Source organism: Sceloporus occidentalis, unplaced genomic scaffold (assembly GCF_023333645.1).
Source record: "Sceloporus occidentalis isolate IW3139 unplaced genomic scaffold, rSceOcc1.0.p SCAF_5, whole genome shotgun sequence".
NCBI classification, from domain to species: Eukaryota; Metazoa; Chordata; class Lepidosauria; order Squamata; family Phrynosomatidae; genus Sceloporus; species Sceloporus occidentalis.
This window is the reverse complement of record NW_028316985.1, coordinates 4,564,258-4,587,756: the sequence shown is the minus strand read 5'-3', so window position 1 is coordinate 4,587,756 and position 23,499 is coordinate 4,564,258. Positions and strand designations below refer to the sequence as shown.

The following is a 23,499-nucleotide window of genomic DNA, read 5'->3' as shown; positions in this document are numbered from 1 at the left end:
TCCCTATATCTCACAGCAGCAAATTCCAGATTTTAACTAGGCACTGTTTCAAAGCCACAGAAACTAGTGGACACATTGATACATTTGGTGGCAGCAAATTCTACAAGCATGAACCATTTGTGTGTTTCCTGCCTCATTTGTAGGTTCAACACAAATGGACAAAAGATGCAGTAGGAGAATGATCTGGGATATTATTGCCGCTATTGTTTCCCCCCAGAATGTGGTCTGTCCCTTATCATGTTCAACTCTTCTCTTTCTCTCCAAACACCCATCCCTTAATGTGCAGATGATTATGATGAAGCCTTTGCCAAGCTGAGTAGCCTCATCGAGGAGTTCCTGGGACTAACACAACTTTCTGAATCAGAGCTTATGTTTCCTTCATCAGACAGCTATTTCTTTGCAGGTATTAAGTATGGCCTGGCAGAGCTGCTAATTTTGAGCAAGCCCTAAGCAAATCTGAGTTGGCTTGTAAGAAATGAGATAGCAGGTCACCAGCAATAGCCTCCTCCTCCAAGGCTTTGGACCTTACACTTCTCCACTTTCTAAACTTGCCAGTGATTTGGCTTTGAACTGGGCATTTTATAATAATAATAATAATAAACCATTTATTTATAGCCTGCTTTTCCTTGGTAGATCAAAGTGGGTTACACAGAAGTACACAATGTACAATTTAAAAACAGCAATCATGTCACAATCCAGAAAATATAAAAAACAATTAAAAACAAGGTTAAAAATTACAAGCTAAAAAAATACACAACAAAATCCTGTTGGTGCCTTACCCATGTGGAAGTTCCCCTACAGAAGTGGTTGGACATTTTTGTGGAGGCAAAAGCAGAGGAGAGCTTGTACAAGTCAAGGAGCAGATAAGAGAGTCCAATACAAAGAATGTGCAATGGTAGTACAACTGACTTGGATAAGGCATGGTGGAACTTCACAGGGCATGACCGTGGATAAAGGGTCAAAGCAAGAAGGAGTGGATGTGGCATGGCAGGAGACCAAGAGTGGGGAAGGATTTGGGTACTGTTACCTTTTTATAAAAAGCTCTCAGGTATTGTCCCTTGCTCTGAATAATGGTATGATTTGTTTTGTTGTGGCTGAGAAGACCTTAGTGATAGAATCATAGAGTTAGATGAAACCCCAAGGGCTTCTAGTCTGCAGTCTGCCATGTAAAAATCTACAGCTAAAGCACTTCTAAGAGATGGCCATCCGGCCATTGCTTAAAAACCTCCAAAGCAGGGGAGTCCATCACCCTCCAGGCAGCCTGTTCCCCTCTTGAACCGCTCTTCCAGTTCTGTAGGTTCTCCCTAATGTTTAAGTGGAATTCTTTTTCTTGTAATTTTCTGTTGAAGAACTCCATCTTGTGACAATATGAAAGATTCAGCTGAAGTTCTTTTTCCAGAGGCCTTTTGGCATGTGAACCAAAAGTTCACAAAATCCAAACTTGTTATTTTTAATAGCATGATTGTGGAGGGCAAAGGAATAGGAAAGATCCTTTGTCTCATCATCATGAGTTCTGCCATAAACCATCTGATCTCCCTTCAAGGGGCTGTTAATGGCTTGTAATGTCTTGCTGTCCCATCAATTTGCATTCCTTCACCAGTCGCAGCAACTTCATTAAGAGTGCTGAGTCTGAGCAATTTTGCTCTCCATAAAAGTAACTTTAAAATTTATTGTGCTCCATTAAATTCATTTAGAGCTTCATTTGTAGGTGTTTCGAATAAATGTAATGATATTGTTTTGGGAGAGAGGTCCTCTTTTCCTTACAGATGATGCAAAATTATTATTATTATTTTTTTAAAAAAACTTGCCTCAGGGTTGAGGCTTAATGTGAACATTTGCAGTGAGATTGTAATAGGGGAGATTGGTTGTTTGATATAATGGGAGGCTATCAAAATCTTTCTCTCTGTCTCCTTTTTTTAATGAACAGACATCCAAGAGGTTTTCTTAATGGACAGAGCAAAGACATTGGGAGGAGTGGAAACAGAGATCAAGGCATAGATTAAGGTGGCACAGTTGATGCCTGTGGTCACCACTAGTTGAAGTCATTTTAGCTCTAGTGATGGAAGGCGGGAATCAAAATTATGTTTAGAAATAGCATTCACTTGTGGAGTATGTCCACTGAAATGCATGCGCATAGTTTCTGTTTATTTTAATGGAGCTTTTGCAGACTTTCATGGTGATCATGTCTGTATGGCTCTCCCTGAGCCCTGGAAAACTGGGGGGGTTTGAACAGTTAAGGGACTCCAGGTAGCCTGCGATGGGCTTCAAGTCCCTTACTGTGGTGGAGGTGCAGGGGAAGAAAGCTGGCTTGTATTCTTGTACTCATGCCTCCGGGAGGAAGCCCAATGGGAATCAATGGGGCTTATTTCTGAGCAAGTATGGATAGCATTACATTGTAAATTGTGGCTAATACCTGGGAATGTTATGCTAACTGCTTCCTGTGCATCCATGTGGGGTGTCTAGTTTTTTAATCATCTGCTGGAGCTAATGCCAGAGGTGGGCAGAACAGACAGGAGGCACATTTCTAAGGGGGTGCAGATACTTTGGGGATGGGGGGGGGTGTCTCCTGGTGCATTTGTGGAAAGTAACTGAAGCATATCCAGAGGAGGGTTAAGGCCTGGAAACCATGCCCTATGAGGAACAATTTAGGGAGGTGGATATGTTTAGCCTGGAGAAGGGGTGGAGAAGCCTGGAGATTAGGAGGTGGGATGATAGCCATGTTTAAATATTTGAAAGGATGTTATATTGAAGCTGGAGCAAGCGTTTATTCTGCTGCTCCAGAGGCTACAACAGGAAGCAATGGATTCAGACTACAAGAAAAGAGATTCTTCTTCAACATTAGGAAGAACTTCCTGACACTAAGAACTGTTTGACAGTGGAATACATTGAGTGGTAGAGTCTTTGAAATTTTTAAAGAGAGGGTTGATGGCCATCTGTCAGGAGTGCTTTATGTATGCCTGCACAGCAAGGGGCCGCACTGGATGCCCTTGTGGTCTCCTTGCAAGTGGCAAGGAAGATGACTGGAACACTGTCAGCACACCATGGTGAAAACCTGTAGGCCATTCCCTTTGCCAAATAGTGTCTGGACCCCTTCAGGAGCTGCGAACAAGGTGGGTAAACTGGAGTGTCCTGAGATACTGGTTTCCCTGGCCAACTAGCTATTGGGGGCAAGTAAACCAGAGCCTTTCGCTTCCACAGCAGCCTGATTTATTCTTGCAGGACCATTGGTTGAGCTGGGGAGATGCCAGGAAGCCAGTGCAGTATGAATTACCACACTGGGGTGACACCAATCCTAGTGACACCATTTATGGACATCCTATTGGAAAGGAGTAACTAATATTCCGAGCAGTGAGTTTACAGACTTCTTCTAAGGATAAAGAGAAGAGAAAGAGAGAGAAAAAGAGATTACATTAGCAGTTCTAGTTCTTAAAGAGGAAGACAGTACTCCTGACAGTAAGAGCTGTTCAACAGTGGAATGGATTGTCTCAAGGGGTGGTGGACTCTCCTTCTTTGGAGGTCTTTAAACAAAGGTTGGATGTCCATATTTCAGAAACGTTTAGGTTTTGGATACCTACGTTCCAGAAGACCAGTTAGCTCTTGTGATCCCTTCCAGTTCTATAAGTCTATGGAATAAAATAATGGCAGTTCATTTCTGAGGAGTTAAGTGAGCACTTTCTAGGGCCAGTTGCCTTCTCTGTACTCATATGCTTTTTTTTTTTTAACCATTAAAGCCAAAGATTGAGTAGGTTACCTTTCTTAATATATATGTGTGTGTGTGTGTATATATATGTGTGTATATATATATATATATATATATATATATACAGAGAGAGAGAGAGAGAGAGAGAGAGAGAGAGAGAGAGAGAGAGAGAGTTGGGCCAGGAAGCACATTAATATATCTTTACTAACCTAAATAAGAATATATGCTGTCTTTTTTTAGGTCCGAGCAAGGCACGCAATACAATTGATATCAGAGGAACTGATGGAGTAGTGCCATTGTCCATTTCTCATGAATTTTTGGACTCCTCTGCCAAAAATTACTCAGCTGTCATAGCAGCAAAGCTTTCAGCACAAAAGACACCAGTGGTAAGTAAGGGAGGGAAAATTTTCCATGGTTAGTCATATCTAAAGCTCAGGTTTCCTTAAAATGAGCACTGGTAAGCATCTGAAAGTAAATGCAAATCAATATGGTTTTCTTTAAGAACAACTGAAGTGGAGGAAACACAAGTAGGTGACTTGCTCAACAGTTTGACTGATTATTCCTAAAGGAGCTCAACTATCTAAGTATCTTGGTGACCCAGTTTTGGGGACGGAGGGGTCAGCGCCCTTGATCTAATCCCCCCTGCCTCCCCCCCCCATTCCAAAGTCTATGCCTGGCCCAGCCAGGCATGAAAAAACCATGCCCTGTGAGGAGCAGATATGTTTAGCCTGCAGAAGAAATGGAGATGTCTGGAGAAGAGATTAAGGTTCATACGCCAACTGTGACCCTACCTAGACCAAAGGTGTCTTGAAACAGTGGTACATGCTCTGGTAATCTCTCGTCTAGACTTCTGTAATGCTCTCTACATGGGGCTACCCTTGTACCAAGTTCAGAAGCTTCAATTAGTACAAAACTACAGCTCCCAGAAGTTCCTCTTCCCCAGCCAACTCTGCCAGTGCTTAGTGTGTGCTTTGCATGGCCTTTCACATCTCCAGTTAAGATAAAGTAGCAAGTAATGGGAAAGCTAAGAAGTTTATCAGACAAGGGAAATTTGAAGTGTAATCCAATGGCAATCTGAACCCAGTCATGGAGTTTAACGTTATTATGTGATAACCCACTACACACAAATTTGGGCAATGGGAAGTCAGTCCAAACGCAATCATGTGGTTTCACGTTATTGCATGACAGACGGCCACATGCAAATGCAGGCAATGGCATGTTATTTTCGGGTAATTGGAAGCCCGTTCGAATGCAATGCGTATTCACATAATTGCGCTAAACTAGCGACTTATAGAGAAATTCCTCCTGTTTGATAAACTCTTAACACATCCCCAGCATGTAACTGTCCAGTCTCTTTATGAACATCTTCAAAAAGAGGCTGGACACTACCTGCTGGAGATGCTTTAGCTGGAGATCCTGCACTGAGCAGGGAGTTGAACTCGAAGGCCCATCAGGCCCCTTCCAACTCTATGATTCTATTATTCTTTTCTTCCAGAAGCCTTGAAGAGCCACTGCTAGTCATTGTTGACACTATTGGGCTGGATGGAGAAATATAAAGGCAATTTCTTAACCCTGTGTGCATTTAACACTCTGGATGATGAGTAGCAGGAGCTAGAGGAGAAATCTAATGGAAGCCTTGCAGGCTTGACGGTGGGCGGCTCGCCATTCTAGAATGATGATGTTATAATGCTGAACTTTAGCTCAGTAGATCTGGCAGTTGTGGAGTAGCTGCAGTCATAGTTATTGTTAATCCCTTGATTTCTGCTGTCTGGCATTAACAGTTCCTAATGGAGAAGAGAAACTGGATACCTGACTACTTCCTCCCTGTTAGCAAAAGGCTTTCAGTACTGCGGAGAGAGGTGAAGATGTGGGAAAGAGCAACATAAGGACAACCACCCAGAAACCGTTCCTTTAACTCAGGGATTGGGAAGGTGTGCTCCATTGGCCACGAATGGCTCACATTGCTGTTTTTGGGCCCACCTCTAATTTCCTTGAAAAACCTTGTTCCAAAACATTTTGTGCCCCTTAACACTCCCTAGGCAGTGTGAAAGGCTGTATTGGCATGTTTTTGGGGCACCGTGAGCCATTTTAATCCAATTGGAGGTGAAGTGTAGATGCAGCCTAGGTTAGCCTTCATCCTAATTTTCTCTGCAGGCATTTTGTTCTGCTCATTCAGTCAGGAGAAGTCCAGAACTTGGAAAACTCCTCCAGCCTGCATAACAACTGACTATCTTGGCTAGGGGATTCTGGAAGGGTTAATCCCAAAAAGGAATTAGTGGAACCTCCCTCCTGAAACCTGATGACCTTTCACTTCTGTTTCAAACAGAAAAGAGTGGGTTGTTTTTTTGTTTTGTTTTTTACATTTTCTATTTAAGTCGATGGCCAGCATCCATAGTTTCTTGTGGGTTTTTTGTGCTATGTGGCCATGTTCTAGCAGAGTTTCTTTCTGACTTTTCACCAGCATCTATGGCTGGCATCTTCATAGAAAGATTCTCTGAAGATGCCAGCCACATATGCTGGCGAAACGTCAGAAAGAAACTCTGCTAGAACATGGCCACATAGCACAAAAAACCCACAAAAAACTATTTTCTAGTTATTCCAAACTTTGGGAAATTTTATTCTAACGGTGTCATTATGCTTCTTATTCAGGAAGAGGCTTCCCTGCTGAGGCGGCAACTGGCAGCCAAACAGGGCCTGATGGGGAAGGCTGTTAGCTCATACTGCCAGCTGTTTCAAAGGTAAGTCACGGCAGCTAAAGGGGTTAAAATCTGTGGAAGAGAAAAAGAGAATGATTTTGTCCCAAAGGTGTAAGAAAAGGGGTCACTTCTAAATGACCTAGTAGCCATGGCTCCTAAAACAGATTTGGCATGACTTTCACCCATTCTCAACTACTTCTGTAGAGATTTAACTACATTGCAGAGCCACTGTATCACCATAAGTCCCATTGCACCATGGGTCTTGTTGCACAACAGATATCATCGCATTAGGGATTACATTGAACAGTGGGCAGCTTCACACTATAGGTCCTGTTCCATAATGGGATATCATGGAGGACACCTTGATATGCATCACAATTCACTAGAAGGGTTGTGTAAGCTCATCAGAGATGTACGACAGTCACCATTTACTCATCTTGGCTTCTAGGGAGAATTCGGGCCGGATTGTTCTAAGAATCACCTATTGGTCATTTTGGCAGTTCTTGGTATCCAAGACCTCTTTTCTAGCACCACATTTCATATGTGCCAGCATTCTTCCTCTCGGCTTTCTTTGCTTTCTAGCTTTTACACCCATACACAGAAACTGGAATTATTGTGGCATGGATGATCATGATTTTGGTATTCAGGGATAGATCCTTACAGTCAAAGATCTTATCTAGTACATAGCTGTTCGTCCAAGTCCTAGTTGTCTTCTGATATCTAGACTGTTTGATTTCTGTATTGACCATCAGGTGACATCCACGTATACAGTTGTCTCTTTGGTTGTGTTTGCAATGAACAAACTGTTAGCCTCACAAAATTCAATAAGTTGCTCTTCTCTTTGTTTCTTGCCAAAGTCTTGTTAAACATACAAGATATTGGTTTCTCAGTGCTTCAGCAAAGTCTTTCTTGCTTCCAGGCCAAATTCTCCAACAATGTTTGGTCAATGTTTGGCAGCACTGCCATCATCACTCCTGCATTTCTAAGATGTTAGTGGGCACTAAATGCACAACATTTTAATTATCACCTGATACAATAGGCTGCTCTTAACTTTTTCATTTAAAAAAATCCCAGAGACATGGTTGATTCAAATATTCACGCTTTGTTTGGGTCAAAGGAGAAAGCTAGCTCTCTGAAAACTAATCACAAAAAGCTTCAATAGATTTCTCTCTTTTTCTCCTCTCCTCCTCCCATCCCTCCAGCTATGCTCTCGACAAAAAAAAACCCACCCACTTTAATTTAGAACAGAATAGCCTCTTTCACAGAAAATGTTTCTTTGCTCCAGGGTTCAGCGATGCCACCTAAGCGAGCTTCATGCTTCTCTGTTCAACCACTCTGTTGCCAAGAGACAGAGAATGGCTTTTTATTGAGAGCCCAGGGCTAGACAAACCTTTGAGTTTCTTTTTCCTGAGGGTGCCAGGGCATAGAACTAACCTAAAGTCATTCGATTAGTAAGGGTGCTAATGGGCTCAAGAGAGACGTGCTTTGCTAGTGTTCACTTTGGACCTAAGTGGCAACGCAGTCTGGGAAATTGCAGTGAAGGACAAACTTGGTAAGAAAATATTTGCACATCTATCAGATGAATGCTATGTTTTTTAAAATAAAAAAGAAGCTCATTTGGCTTAAGGTGGAGGCAGAGATCTAATATACATTTTAGTTTAAAGTCAGCCAATTTCCTCCTAAATGTGAGTTATGTAGTGCTGGCAATAGCATATCTCCACATGCGGATATCTATGCTACACTGAGGGGAGGCTGGATCAGAGCCTGTGTCAGGGACCCAGTTTCGCTGTGGCGGATAAACATGGAAACAGTTCTCACAAGATCTTTACCTCTCATTCCAGAGACTCCGCCAGCACCTTTGCACCAATGGCCACACATGCTCAGTTTCTGGAGCCACCCGAATCTCTCATGTCTATGCTGTCAACCGAAAGCTCCCTCGGTCCATACCAAGGCATCCCACCCACTAGCCCAGGCCTAAGGTGAGTAAAGATGCTTTTGCTCCACTCTTTCCTTTGATCAAAAGTTAAGATGGCCTGTACATGCAACTTTTACTTTCAATATGTGGCCGGGCATTCAGTGATTTTTGGCCTAGTAGTGATTTAATCCTTCCATGTTAAGGTCAAGTACCAAAGCATGTAAAAGTTACTTTTTAAGCCTTGCAACTCACAGATTCCCAGAATGGCCACCCACCCACCCCAAGCTCTGGGGACTACCACATAGATTTCAAAACAACCAGACACATCTTTACCCAGACTTTGAAAAATTAAACAATGACAGTTGAAATATCTCTGGATTTGGGTTTGATTCCCCCCCCCCCCTTTTCTTGAAGATAGTAACTTTAAAGGCAGCAAGGGGCCAGATGATCTTCCACACTTCCATGACAGCCACCGCCTTCCCAACCTGTCCTGCCTGCTTGCTCCTGTTTACATGGTTTTATTTAGCCATCTGTAAAGAGTCTGCAGCCAGCTGTGGATGGGTTTGCATCTCCCCTTCTTTCACTGCTGGAAGAGGCAGAAATATGTGCTAGGGAGGGGGGGGGTTTAATAGGCTGCTCTGGGATTATCTTTCAGCTGTCAAGGCTGCTAAGAAGCCATGGCTTGTGTCATGCAGGAGGATGCAAAGCGCTCCAAGGCTCCCGCATTCCATTGTGTTCTGCAGAATAGTATTTTCATCTCCCCACTTTGCCACATTAAAGTGTTTTAGCACTGCAAATGCCTGCATATAATGCTGCTAATATCCTTGTGGGAAATCAGGCATGACAGAAGCTTGCAAGAAAGCTAACTGCCGGCAGACTGATGCCTTGTCTACATGGGTGTTTTACTCTGAGTTCCCCCTTAGGCTCACTGTGTTTTGCTTACACAATGCAGGACCTATACCCTGATTGCCTTCACAATGCCTGCGCCCAATTCAGGACTTCCTAACCCATATTTTTTTTAAAAAACCTCACTTTTTGCTGCAGATTTTCAGGGGGTTTCAGTGGTGGCAGTGGCTGCCTTTTCACTCATGGCCTCTATTCATCACCCAATGCTGCTACTACAGGCACAAGTCACCCTGAGGTCAGAATGCAGTGCCCAGCATTGACAATGTCGCTGGGTCCCTTGCTCTGACCACAGTAGTGGCACTGGGCAATGAATGGGGTCTGAATGTGAAGGCAGCCACCCATTGTCACTGGGGGAAGAGAGTAAGGTAAGGGACAAATTCAGAAAGATTTCAGGGCCAGAATACTCCAGGGCAGCCCAGAGAATTCTGATTAGTATTCTGTGTTTGTTTGTTTGTATGTGAGTGTGTGTGTGTGTGTTCCATTTTAGGGAAAGTTATGGAAGAAATGGAGTCTTTGGCCTTGTAGAGTGATGATGGATGCTACCAAAGAGATGTGAGAGCTGTCAGGACAGATGCATGATCCTTCTGGTCCTGTTGCTTTTGTGGGCGAGACAAAAGTGTGCATAAACAAAACAATGAGTCAATTCACTCTGCAACAGTGGTGGGATTTGTGTGACCCTTAGGTTGCCTGAGTGAAAACTGGAGAGAATTCACTTACCTTTAAAGCTTTTGTAGCAGGGGGAATTTCAGTAGATGTTGCCTCTTACCTAGTTGTGTGACAAGCACAACTCCATCTTAATCTTAAGCCTTCAATCTTAATTTGTCACCACCCTGGCCTTGGAAGGAAAGATGTTGGACTGTTATTTCATGAGCATAGTCAATAATCAAAGATTATTGGAATTGCAGTCCAGTTATATCTGGAAGGCCAGAGTAGCCTGGTGCTAGAGAAAATTAATGGTCCGTCCATCTGGTAGCCTGTTTCCTTGAACTAAGTTCTTCTAGGTCAGGGCTATGAGACCTCCAGCCCTCCAGATGTTTTAGAACGTCCATCTCCCACTCAGCCTGGCCAGTGGTGCTGTGATGGGAGTCATAATTCATCCACATCTGGAGGGATGACGAATCTCCCTTCCCTCCAAGGGTTCACAAGCAAAATACAAATAGTTCTGACAGACAATCATAAGCAACTTGGTGCCTCCAAAACTGGAGACACTTACTGTATATACTAATGTAGAAGTCTAGAAATTTTAGTCAAAACATTGACCCAAAAAAACCTGGGTTGACTTATCCATGGGCCAACATATATACTGTACTTTAAACTCTTATTGAAAAAGGAACCATCCGCTTCTCTGAGTAGAGTGGCAAAAGATGAGAGCTTAGTCCATCCTGGAAGAACCTAAAAGAAATACCAGTATAAGCCCCTTCTATTCTCTCTCTCTCTCTGCCATGATCCCACTTCTAACCTTTTTGAATGCCTGAATGACAAAATGGTGGCTGTGACAAAGTGATTAGGGGAAAATCAGAGCGGTGCAGCAGGAGGGTTGAATATTTCTGTTGAAGAAGATTTGGAATTAATTGGAGTGAATAAATTTTGGGAACCATCAATCGGCTCATACTCTGAAGAATTGTACATAGGTTAAATAACTATGACCACACTATTATCCTGGAATGTACGGGGACTAAACTCACCTCATAAAAGAAGACAGATTTTCCACATACTAGAAAAAGAGAAAGTGCAAATATGTGGTATTCAGGAAACACACATTAGAAAAAAAGATGTGAAATATTTGACCAATCATAAATTAGGTCAACTGTTTGCTTCAGCAAAAAGTAAAAAAAAAAGTGGTGTAGCAATCTATATTTCCAATCAGATTCAAGCTAAAGAAATTATCAATGATGAGGGAGGAAGATATATAGGGGTTGAAATTCAAATAGATGGGAAATGTATTTTTTTATTGAACATTTATGGACCTCTTGAAAATAAAGCTAACTTTTATAAGGAACTTACAAACAAATTAATTCAATTGGAATATGAAAATTATATATGTTTCGGGGACTGGAACGGGGTCATAAACCCATCTGTGGACAGGGAATCAATCAAAAGGAAATCAATAAAGAAAAATCAGGGCAAATTACCTCTTTCCTTCTTTAAGATGTCTGAACTACTGACTTTAATTGACCCATGGAGACTATTGAACGGAACATCTAGAGAATATACGTATTTTTCAGAAGCACATAAATCCAACTCTAGAATCGACTTTTTTTTGTATCAACAGGAGTAATGAGTGACGTACTAGAAACAGAGATAAGGGCAAAAAAACTTTCGGATCATAACCCAATAACATTGAAACTTAAGAGGGAAAAGAAAAAAAGATCCTGGAGACTTAATGAAATTTTATTAAGCAACGAAAAGATAGTCTCACAAGCAAAGGAGTATTTAAGAAACTACTGTGCAGAGAATCTAGATAAGGGTACAAATACTCAAATAGTATGGGAAGCATCTAAGGCTGTGATGTGGGTTTTTTATTCAGAAAAACGCAGAATGGAATAAGGAAAAAAGACAAAAATATGAATTTATAAACCAACAAATTCGAATGAAAGAAATAGAATTGAGCAAGGATCTTACAAACAGTAAAATTCCAGAACAAATCAAATTATTGAGGGACCAGTTGGGGGAAGTAATAACAGAGCAAATCGGGAAAAAACTACAGAGATTGAAACAAAAAGAATTTGAAGGGGAAAATAAATCTGGGAAATTACTAGCATATAAATTGAGGAAGGAACGAGAAAAAAAAATGATCCTGAAAATGAAAGACGGTAAAGAAATAGTAACAAATTCAAAGGGGATTCAAAAAATATTTATAAATTTCTTTAATAAATTATATCATGAGAAGGAAGGTAATAAAAATTGGGAAAGAAAGTGTGAAAATTATTTGCAAAATCATGGCTTAAACAAACTAACTAATCAGCAGAAAGAATTGTTAAACTCTAATATTACAATGATGGAGATATTGGAAGGAATTAAGGAAATGAAACAAGGGAAAGCTCCTGGACCAGATGGATTTACAGCAGTTTATTACAAAAAATTACAGGAAGAATTATCTAATTTGATCTATATAACTTTTAATGATATTAAGAATAACGGAATCCCGGAATCTTGGTCAAATGCTTTCATAACTCTACTTCCTAAACCTGATAAAGATTTAATGGAACCTCAAAATTATAGGCCCATATCTTTGTTGAACTTAGATTATAAACTTTTCACATCAATATTGGCAAAACGATTAAGAAAAATTTTACAGGATTGTATAAAAGATGACCAAACTGGATTTTTACCCAATAGGCACATGAGACAAAATTTAAGAACAATGATAGATCTGGTGGAATATTATGAAAAAAACCCTAGTATAAAAGCAGCAATTTTATTTCTGGACATCGAGAAAGCATTTGACTCAATTAACTGGAATTTTATGTTTAAGTTATTGGAAATCATAGATGTGGGCCAAATTTTTTTAAAATGGATCAAAGCAATATATTATAAGCAATCAGCTCAAATTATAATTAATGGGGAATTATCAGAATATTGCAAAATTATGAAAGGAACAAGACAGGGGTGTCCTCTCTCTCCTTTATTATTTATTCTATGTATGGAAGTACTTCTTAACAAAATTCGTAACAACAAAGAAATTCGTGGAACAAAGATTAGAAATATAGAATACAAATTACGAGCGTATGCTGACGATTTGGCTTTAACAGTAGAAGAACCTAGAGAAAGTATACAAAAAATAATGATGGAGAGGGAAGAATTTGGGAAGTTTCTGGGACTAAAGGTAAATAAAATAAAATCCAACTTTTTGTCAATAAATATGTCTAAAACAGAAATAGAAAAAATACAGAAGGATATAGGATGTATACCCAATAAAAAGGTTAAATATTTAGGAATAATATTATCAGGGAAGAATTCAGAATTATTTGATAACAATTATGAGACAACATGGAAAAGAATAAGGGAAGATCTACAAAGGTGGAAAACTCTTAATTTATCTTTGATGGGTAGAATCTCGGCAATTAAAATGTCTATATTACCCAAATTAAATTTTTTATTTCAAAATATTCCAATTATACAAAATGACAGAATATTCAAACCATGGGAAACAGAACTCTCGAAATTTATATGGGGAGGGAAGAAACCAAGAATAAAATGGAAAGTGATGAAAGATTCGAAAAACAGAGGTGGTTTTGGTGTTCCAGATCTTAAATTATATTATTTTGCGTGTGCCTTTATATGGGTTATAGATTGGATCTCTCTTACAGATAAAAAAATGTTGAATTTGGAAGGTTTTAACAAAATATTTGGATGGCACGGGTATTTAGCTTATAATAGAATAAATACAAATAAACAATTTGAAAATCATATCATTAGAAAATCATTATTGTTAGTATGGGAAAAAATCAAAGCAAAATTTTACACTAAGATCCCAATTTGGATATCACCCCAGGAAGCATGGAAAATTGAGATAGTTTCAAAGGAAGGTAATTCATTAAGATACTCAGATTTACGAAAATGGGATGATCAAGAACCTGAGATGCGATCAGTAGAAGAATTACGGGAAAAGAATTATATGTGTTCTTGGTTTCCTTATAGACAACTTAAGGAGAGGTTTAAAATAGACTTAAAAGACAAAGGAATCACAAAATCGGAAAATGAATTAGATAAAATTATTTTCAAATCAAATAAATCGAAAATATCTAAATTATATTCACTATTTCTAGAAAGAGAATTAGAGGAGGAGGTTATAAAAGAATCCACAATAAAATGGGCAAGAAATATAGGGCATTCTTTGAATTTGGAAAGTTGGGAAAGGCTTTGGGGTAATGATATCAAATTCACTGCCTCAATGGATATAAAAGAAAATATATTTAAAATGACACACCGTTGGTACTTATCACCTAGTAAATTGGCTAAAATGAATAAAAAAGGGAAGGGTAATTGCTGGAAATGTAATAAAAGGATTGGTTCATTATACCACATGTGGTGGACCTGTACCAAAGTAAATAAATATTGGAAGGTAGTACATAACTCAATACAGAAAATTCTCAGTATACAAATTCAATTTAAACCAGAACTATTTTTACTAAGTATTTTGGAAAGTAAAGAAGAAAGGAAACATTTGAAGATCTTATTGTATCTGATAGCTGCTGCAAGAATCGTATATGCAAAAATGTGGAAAAATAAAGAAATCCCCTCAACAGATGATTGGCTGAAAAAATCTACAGAAATGATGGAATTGGATAGGTTAACAAACATTATAAGAGGAAATGAGGCTGAAAAATTAAACAATGATTGGAATAATTTTAAAACCTTTTGTGAAAAATATTGGTCATAAGTTTGGACATCTTAATGAAGTAAAGAGTCATAAAATATAAAGAAATTAAGAACTGAAAATGAGAATACAAAAGGAATAGCAATTCTTATAAATTAGAAATGATGGGGGGGGAATATATATATATATATATATATATATATATATATATATATAATTTTTTTTCATTTTCAATACTTTCTTAAAGAATATCCTCTTCTGAGGGTCTTACTGATTTACGGCCGGTACATTAGATATTATATTTATTATTTTACACCCCAACTAATATAAGTTCACATATTGGTCAAGTCAGATCAATCAAAACGAACAATACAAGAAACTAAGCATTGGTCCACAGTGAATAACTATATACATACATATACAAAGATAATTTGTATATAAACTGAAACACAGGTCAGGTAATTTGAAGAAGCAGACGAAGAGACTGCTATAGGTAAAGAAATTCTCTGGAGAAAAAGCTCAAATGACTGTCAAGTGAAAATACTATTGATGGGACGGGGAAGGAGGGGTTTCTCTTTTTATTAAATATTACACTTTTGTTGTCTGGGATTATTACACTCTTTTTGTGTGTGTGTGTGTGTTTTTTTTCTGTATGTAACATGATATATAAGATTGGTGATGATAAACAATGACAAATAGCTTGTTTGTAACTTTCGATCTACATTCAATAAAAATAATTAAAAAAAATAGAGGCTATAATCACTGCTAACGCAGTCACCATTTTCTTTACAGCCTTTTTGACGTGTGCATTTTCTTAGCCCTTGGCTTTGCTCTGGGCAGTTAAAGTAGTGTCAAACTGGATTATTTCTGCAGTGTGGATGTAGCCTTCACCTCACACTCCCCTACACTCATTTCTTGACTGTAACACCTTTTCATTTTAAATTTCACGCTTCCATCATTTGGGACCAAAGGACGGGTAAAATAAAATATCTGTCATGGTAAGTGTATGGAAAAATATCCCAATGCAGACCTAGTGATCAGAACCGTGGTGTTCTTTTGTCATGTTTTATCCTTTCCTCTTTTGCCATGGCTGATTAACTTGCTTGGTGATGGTTGCAATGAGAGGGTGAAGAGCCACAAGCAGAAGTCAGAGCCCTGAGAAATTCCTACATTCAGCTATACCAAAAGGCAGCAATTCTAAGGACACTAAAAGCAGAGAGCAAGACAGATAATAACTGTGTGCCTTTGATGAGGTACAGTTGCCTAAGAATGCAATGCTTTGGCATTCTTGATCCTATAGTGTTTTATTATGCAGAGAATTACCAAGAAGGAGAATGTATAAAAGAAATAGGACATTTTTGGCCTGCCTGGTGGTAGGAACTGAGTCTGCCATGACCATACCTGTGCGCAGCCTGACACAAAGTTCTGGTAAACTCAAAAGTTCACATTTTTAGGCTGCGTTTTAGTTGGTGTTATCCAACCGTGGGTTGTGTTTTTAATCACAGACCAACAAAGGCTGCCTTTCTTTGTTTGTTTCTGACAAACTTGCAAAGTACTTCTAGGTTTCGCTTTCTTCTATTTTCAAATGACCTTATGGAAATTGCATTTTCTTCTCTCAGTTCCGGAACGACATACTCGACAATTCATCATTCCCATGCCTCCTCAGCTGGAATGTTTTCAAGCAGTAGATCATCTTCCTGGACACCTCTCTTGTCTACCAATGAGATTAAGGATGGAAAAGGTGAGATCAATGATTTGAATGCTAGGCTGATGGTGGTCTGTTCTCCGGGCCAAGAGAGAAATAACACGCACAGGCTAGCATCCTACATTGGAGCATAGCACCGTCTGCAAAGTTTTAAATCCTTCCCCAGAGACTGTTATGCCCAGGTAGGGGATGTTGCGTATTGGTGGAGAGGAGAAAGAGACTATGAAGTAGCAGCTGGACTCAGTTCAGTTGGAGAAGAGAAACGAGGATGCATTGATGGATGGATTGCACCCTTTGCCTTCCCCCAGCAGTGCAGGGCAGCTGCATCTTATTGCTCTACATTGCTCCTCACCCACCAGTAAGCAGAAGCAGCACCAGCATCCCTCTCAGGGATTGACAACTGTCAAGGGAAGGTTTTGGGATGGAGAGTAAATAGCCCCCAGTGGCCTATCAAAATAAAGCATACATGAACGCATGTCACCAATTACCAATAGGATGACAACCATAGAGTAGCTAGAGATACTCATGGAGCACTGTCACCCATCTTTCATTCAGTGCTCTCCCTCTCCAGTTTGGAAGCTCAGAGAAACTGGCGTTGAAGGCAGTTGGCCGCTGGATATCCAGGCCAAACCCACAGAGCAATTTTGCCCAGAGAAGGCTGCTCCAAGGAAAGTATGTGCTTCCTTGTACCATATGATGCATGGACTCAGCAGCATTGCTACACTCATAAAAGATTGAGCACCAAGGCCCTTAGGATACAAATGGGCTTACATCTGAGGAAGTTGGCTCAAGTCTATGAAAGCTCATGCTTTGATTGAGAGTTCCTGAATGGCAGGGGGTTGGACAGGATGGCCCTTGCGGTCTTTTCCAACTCTGTGATCTTTCATTTAGTCTCAAAGGTGTTACAAGATTCCTTTGTGTACTGATTGTCCAGACTAACACAGCTATGTATTTGAATTTTACCACAAAGAGTGCTTCTTAGGGTACACATTCCGCCCTGCACACTCAGATCTGCTGGGAAGCAATTGTTATGTGTCCCAGAGGCAAGATATTCTACCACCACTCAGAGGGCCTTTTCTATCTCGGGCCCCATCTTCTGGAACTCGCTTCCGGACGAGCTCCACTCGGCCACCTCCCTGGACCGCTTCAAAAAGGGGCTTAAAACTTTTCTGTTCCAGCAGGCTTACCCCTAACATTCCATGTTGCCCCCTTCTCTCTCCTCATTGGTTTTGCAATTTTGTACTAGTTGGGAAACTTTTAAGCTGTATTTTAACTGTTGTAAGATTTTGTATTTTCTGTATTTTAATTTTGTTGTATATTGATTGTATTGTGTTTTTGGCTGTTGTGACCCGCCTTGATCCCAGGAAAGGCGGGCTAAAAATAAAGCTTTTATTATTATTATTTACACAGTGTGCCTCCTTCCAAAGCCATATTGATTTCCACAACACAGAGAATGTTGGGTGTTCTTTTGGGTGGGATCTTGGTTATTTTTTGTTTCTAGACAGCCAGCTTTGCTAGATTTTCACCACTGACAATCTATTTCCCCCCATTTTCAACAGAGCTGGATCGCCATCCTGAAACCAGAGAGAAGAAAACTCACAAAGCCAAAGCTGTTCCCCAGCACAAACCACAAGTCTTTGTCCATCCAGGATTAAACAAGAAACCTGTGCTTCCTCCAATCCCATCAGGAAGGAGGAACCTCATGGGATCTGAGATGTAAATCTCTCCTACACTGTGCCCCCCAAAGCCTTAGCCTTCCTCCTCCTGTCTCTTTCTTCCCCTTCAAGGAAGAATCTGCAAAGGCCTCCTCTCTTTGAGCAACTTGTCTTTGGCAAAAACCTGGATGTGGTTTTGTGGCCAACAGGTGGTCACCTGTAGGTTTTGCATGTCTTTGATGACAGCCATTCAGCCATTTGGGGATAGTAGGTGGTAACTCTAAATTCATATGCAATATAAATAGAGGTAACTCTTCTGTTTCCCTACATCTTGGAATATATGAATCTTCAGCTAGAGCTGCGGTTTCCATTCAGCCTTAGCCCTCTGACAGGCTTTCTGTAATCCGAGTACAATGTTATTCATATATTTTGAGTACATATATTTTCAGTAATATTATTGAGTACAATGTTATTCATATAGATATTTCCTCCCCCTAGGACAAAGTTGTCTATAGTTTCAATATAAAGTAATTGAATGCAACCTTAAGTACTGTATTCTTTCAGTCTGGTGTTCCTTACATTCCCCTTTTAAATAAAGGACCAGCACCCCCGTCCCTTCCCTTCATGATGGTGCACTGTGGGTAAATAGCTGCCTTCTTCTTGGAAAAAGAAGAGCACCTGTTGCAAAGTGATCAAATAATCCAGGTACGTAAAAGGAAATTAGTGAAAGCGAAGATGCTTGTTGTCATGGTGATAATCATCATTGTGGCAAAAGTCATCATGGAAGGGTTTTACTGAAGGATTTCAGCTACTGGATAGCATTTTTGTATTGTGACCTCACATGGCAGAAGTTGGTACTTAGCAGGGATGACTACTGTTGGCGGCAGCCGTCAGTCAGCATTGCAGCTACAGACCCGTAACTGCTCCCTATCCAGTAAGACTGTGTAGTATTACTGTAGAACTGCTCAGGGGTAGAATTCAGAGACATAGCTGTGTTAGTCTGGAATGCCAGTTTGCAAAGCGATCTTCTAGCGCCTCCATGACTGAGCAGGAAAAGAAACCCTGGTCTCCAGTCATAGCCCAATGCTCAAGCCACTATGCCATGCTTGTCCTCTTAATCAACTAATATTATTTTTAAACAGATGACACCCTAAACAGTGCAAATACAAGCTGCGATCCTGGCTCAAGAGACGTATTGTAAAGTTTTGCACAGGAAGAACTGTAACATCTCTCTCCCTCACACCTCAAATTCTCTTTTTAAGCTGCTTCGCACACAAAGACATCCAGCAGCCATTTACTGGCTGGTGGAAGGAGGTGGCAGTGGTAGCACAGCAGCACCCAGTCACATTCCTATAGCTAGTCAAAACAGCTCTTGGCCTCCTTCGGGAGCTCCCAGCAGTCCTGTGAAGGTCCTGAGGATGATGCACTGTAGCTGTAGACGCTTTTCCACTGTCAGTAACTGGCTAATTTGGGACATTTTACATCTGCTGAATTGTGTGCCTTCCATGTCGTTTCCAACTTATCGTGACCCTAAGGTGAACCTATTATTTGGCAAGATTTGTTCAGAGGAGGTTTGCCATTGCTTTCCCTTGAGGCTGAAGAGGTGTGACATGCCCAAGATCACCCAGTGGGTTTCATGGCCGAGCTGGGAATCGAACCCTGGTCTACAGAGTCATAGTCCCGCATTCAAACCACTAGTTCTCACAGCAGCTGAAAGGTGGGTTTTGTGTGGAAGAGTTGTTTTGCAGTCAAACTGAGAATTCCACCTTCCCCAAGGACCAAAACAGTGAGCTTTGCAGGCAGAAGCTGGCCTTATGCCTTTGTAAATCACTCGCAGGATGCCAGCCATGGTTTTTTAAAATGTGTGCATGACAGGACCCATCTGTTGGAAACACTAGGTCACAAACAGTCAGCTCTGCACTCTTCCCACTGATCTTGAGAGTAGAATCTCAGAAATGCACAGAATATAATAAAAATAGCCCTGGTAGAAAACGGTTTTGTTTTTTTACAATCTGTCCCAGATAAAAGTGGTAATGCTGTTTGAATGATGAGCCATCATCACAGACAGCTGCTAAGCATAGAAAGTAAACAGATTCCTTGACCAAGTACTGAAAGCATAAGAGACCTGTGTAACTTCCTAAAGATCATCTCTCCAGTAACTAAATGAGAAGCAGCCATAAATTTCTACAGAGCATGAAGAGGGTTAAAGATGAACCAGCTGGGAGCCATTAGCAAAACAGGTTGCTTTCAAATGCCAGCCTGCAGAGAGCACCCAGCAAACCCTGGAGAGCTTTCAAAAGGCATGTGTGATGGTAAGGAATCGTATCACAAGCGTGATCCAAGGTTCCCAAAGCTTCCCGCCAGCTGGCATCTGAGGACTTGAGACCAGGGAGGGAATCTAACGTAGCTTCATGCACTGTGCTGCGTGAAGCTCACTTATTATTCACAAATATTGCTTCTAGAGTAAATACAAGACATTAATGCATTTCCTGGTATTGGATTAAAAATAAACCAAGACAGAGCTGTGACAGCACACTCACACAATTCTCCCATTTTTCATGCTGTTTACCAGTTAACTGTGTGTGAGGAATATTAAGGGCACACAAATGGAGATCTTTAAAATATCGAGAGAGAGCAGGGGATGCTGTTTTTATTGTCTTGTTATACCTGTGTTGTTGCTATTCCCCACTGGCTGCCAAAGGTTTGTTTCCATAAGATGGTGTCCTGGATGCCAGTTGCTCAGGAAATAGCTTCAGGAAACATTTTGTATGTTGTCTGGAAACTGACTGGCACAAAGACACCCCCCAACCAAAGACTCACAGTGTCACTCCGATAGTTGCCCCCGAAGGCCGATATCATCATCTGCAGAAACCCGAGTAGTTCTTGGTGGAAGATGTCCTCCATCTGTGTCTGGCTGTAGGAATACTGTACAGTGGTCGCTCCACATTCGCTGGGGTTAGGAGTGAAGGACCCCCATGAATGTGGAAAAACTGTTAAACAACAACAGTATTATTTTTGCCTGAGAGAATACCTCTCTCCAGGTCCTCCAGTGCAACTCTATGGTCAACATCAGCCAGACGTTGATCACAGCATCATGCTGGAGGACCTACAAATGCCTAGAGACGTGTTTTCTTTAGGAACATCTAGGTTCTCCAGCACAACAATATGGTCAACTTCTGGCAAAGTTGCGCTGGAGGACCTAGAGATTCCTAGAGAAAACAGATTAATCAAAACCGCAAATAATCAAATCCACAAAAGTCAAAGCTGCAAATGTGGAGGGCCAACTGAATAGACCAGTGGTCCCCAAATTGTGCCCTTTAAGAGATTTTGGACTTCAACTCCCAGAAGCCTCAGCCATATTGGCCAATAGTCTGGGATTCTGGGAGCTGAAGCCCAAAACCTCTTAAAGGACACAGTTTGGGGACCACTGCTATAGACAGATACATTCCCATTCCACCCACCTTTCCAGTCTCCATTAGCCATTGATGGCCCTTGGGGATGACTTGTTGCATGTCTTCAGGTCATTTCCAACTTATTGTGACCCTAAGGCAAGTTTCTTCAGCGGGAGCTTTGCCATTGGCAGCTTCTGAGGCTGAGAGAGTGTGATTTGCCAAAGGTCACCCAGGGGGTTTACATGGCTGAGCAGTGATTTGAACCAATGCCAAAACCACTACACTGGCTATGTGTCCATTATCAGGCAGATTTCAAAGTGCTGGTTATCAAGGATAAAGCCCTATATGATTTGGGTCTGCAGTATCTGAAAGACTGCATCTCCCTATATGAGCTTTCCCAAGTTTTAAGGTCTTTGGAAAAGGGCTTTTCCTTTGTCCCACATCACCATCACAAGTGTGTCTGGTCTGGACAAAGGACAGAGCCTTCCCTGTGGCTGCTCCTGGACTATGGCATTACTTCCCAAGGGACAATCGGTCGTCCCCTTGCTGCTCTATTTTCAGGAGTAGGAAACTACCTTTTTATTTTTGCCTTTAAAAGGATTTTTTTAATGGGAGTGTTGGACTTTGCTGTTTGTTTTCAACATCCTTCAAAAACAATTCTCAAATGAGAATTCAGAGACACAGCTGCATTAATCTGAAATATCAATATACGGAGGGATCTTGAGGCACCTTTGAGACATACAAAAGCTCATGCTACAACTTCGTTCGCTCAGTTAGCCTTAATGGTGCTACAAGACCCGTCCGCATACTGATTTTCCAATTAATTTGTAGGAGTTTGTCTATTTCATTGTTTTTAACCTTTTGCATTGTTTCAGTTGCATTATTATACAGTCGACTCTCTGTACCCATGGGGGTTTTTAGCCACAGAGTCAATCACACATGGCTTTAAAATATTCAAAAATAATATGGATTCAGAAAGCAAACCTGGTTTTGGCTATTGTATATTCAGGACACCATTTCACTATGCCATTGTATTTAATGGGACTTGAGCTTCCATGGATTTTGGGATCCACGGAGGGTCCAGGAACCAAACCACAGCAGAAGCCAAAGACCCACTGTATATTATTTAAGTTGCATCTTGTTTTTAACTTCTACCATAAGCTGCTTCAGGAGAGGAACAAGGTGGGATACAAATTTAGAAGAAATAAACAGGGCTTTTATGGATATGTCCGCAGCAAAAGGAAGAAGAAGGAAACGGTAGGGCCACTGCGTGGAAAAGATGGCAAAATGCTAACAGAAGACAGAGAAAAGGCAGAATTACTCAACACCTTCTTTGCCTCAGTCTTCTCAGAAAAGGCAAAGGGTGCTCAACCTGAGGATAATGGAGCAGAGGACAGAATAGGGGAATTTCAGCACAGAATAAGTAAAGAGATAGTAGAATACCTTGGCCTGTTACAGACTGCCAAAATAAAGCTGCTTCGGGTCTCTTTGGAGGTATGTTATTTAAATGATGCATGGGTCCTAAGAGTCCGGAGGTTGCACCAAAGCCACACTCCATTCCTATGCACTGGAGTGCAGCTTCGGTGCAGATTCCAGATTCTTCAGATGCATGCATCGTTTAAACAGCATACCTCCAAAGAGACCCGAAGCAGCTTTATTTTGGCAGCCTGTAACAGGCCTAAGTCTCCAGGACCAGATGAACTACATCCAAGGGTATTAAAAGAACTGGCAAATGTAATATTGGAGCCATTGGCAATAATCTTTGAGAACTCCTGGAGAACAGAAGTCCCAGCAGACTGGAGGAGGGCAAACGTCGTCCCCATCTTCAAAAAGTGGAAAAAAGAGGATCCCAACAATTATCGTCCAGTTAGTCTGACATCAATCCCAGGAAAGATTCTAGAGCAGATCATTAAACAAAGAGTCTGTGAACATCTAGAAGGCAATGCCATAATCACAAAAAGTCAACATGGGTTTCAGAGAAAGAAGTCATGCCAGACAAATCTAATCTCTTTCTTTGATAAAGTTACCAGCTTGGTAGATGAAGGGAATGCTGTGGATATAGTATATCTTGATTTCAGTAAGGCCTTTGACAAAGTTCCCCATGACATTCTTGCAAACAAGCTTGTAAAATGTGGGCTAGACAAAGTAACTGTTACATGGATTTGTAATTGGTTGACCGGCCGAACCCAAAGGATGCTCAGCAATGGCTC

General features: G+C 40.8%; 1 protein-coding gene across 5 annotated transcripts in view; it reads left to right on the top strand.

Annotated features, from left to right (window-relative positions):
- Positions 1-18,401, top strand: part of LRGUK (leucine rich repeats and guanylate kinase domain containing) — a 73,499-nt gene extending 55,098 nt beyond the window's left edge. For 4 of the 5 annotated variants that reach the window (XM_089527454.1, XM_089527455.1, XM_089527453.1 and 1 more), the window contains 6 exons: positions 287-403; positions 3,941-4,086; positions 6,350-6,438; positions 8,238-8,375; positions 16,157-16,278; positions 17,802-18,401. In XM_089527454.1, coding sequence (XP_089383580.1) covers positions 287-403; positions 3,941-4,086; positions 6,350-6,438; positions 8,238-8,375; positions 16,157-16,278; positions 17,802-17,962 — 773 coding nt within the window. In that variant the 3' untranslated portion in view covers positions 17,963-18,401. Of the gene's footprint in view, positions 1-286; positions 404-3,940; positions 4,087-5,195; positions 5,346-6,349; positions 6,439-8,237; positions 8,376-16,156; positions 16,279-17,801 lie in introns of those variants that run through there. The other variant, XM_089527457.1, reaches the window with a different exon arrangement.
- Positions 18,402-23,499: the final 5,098 nt, after the last annotated feature.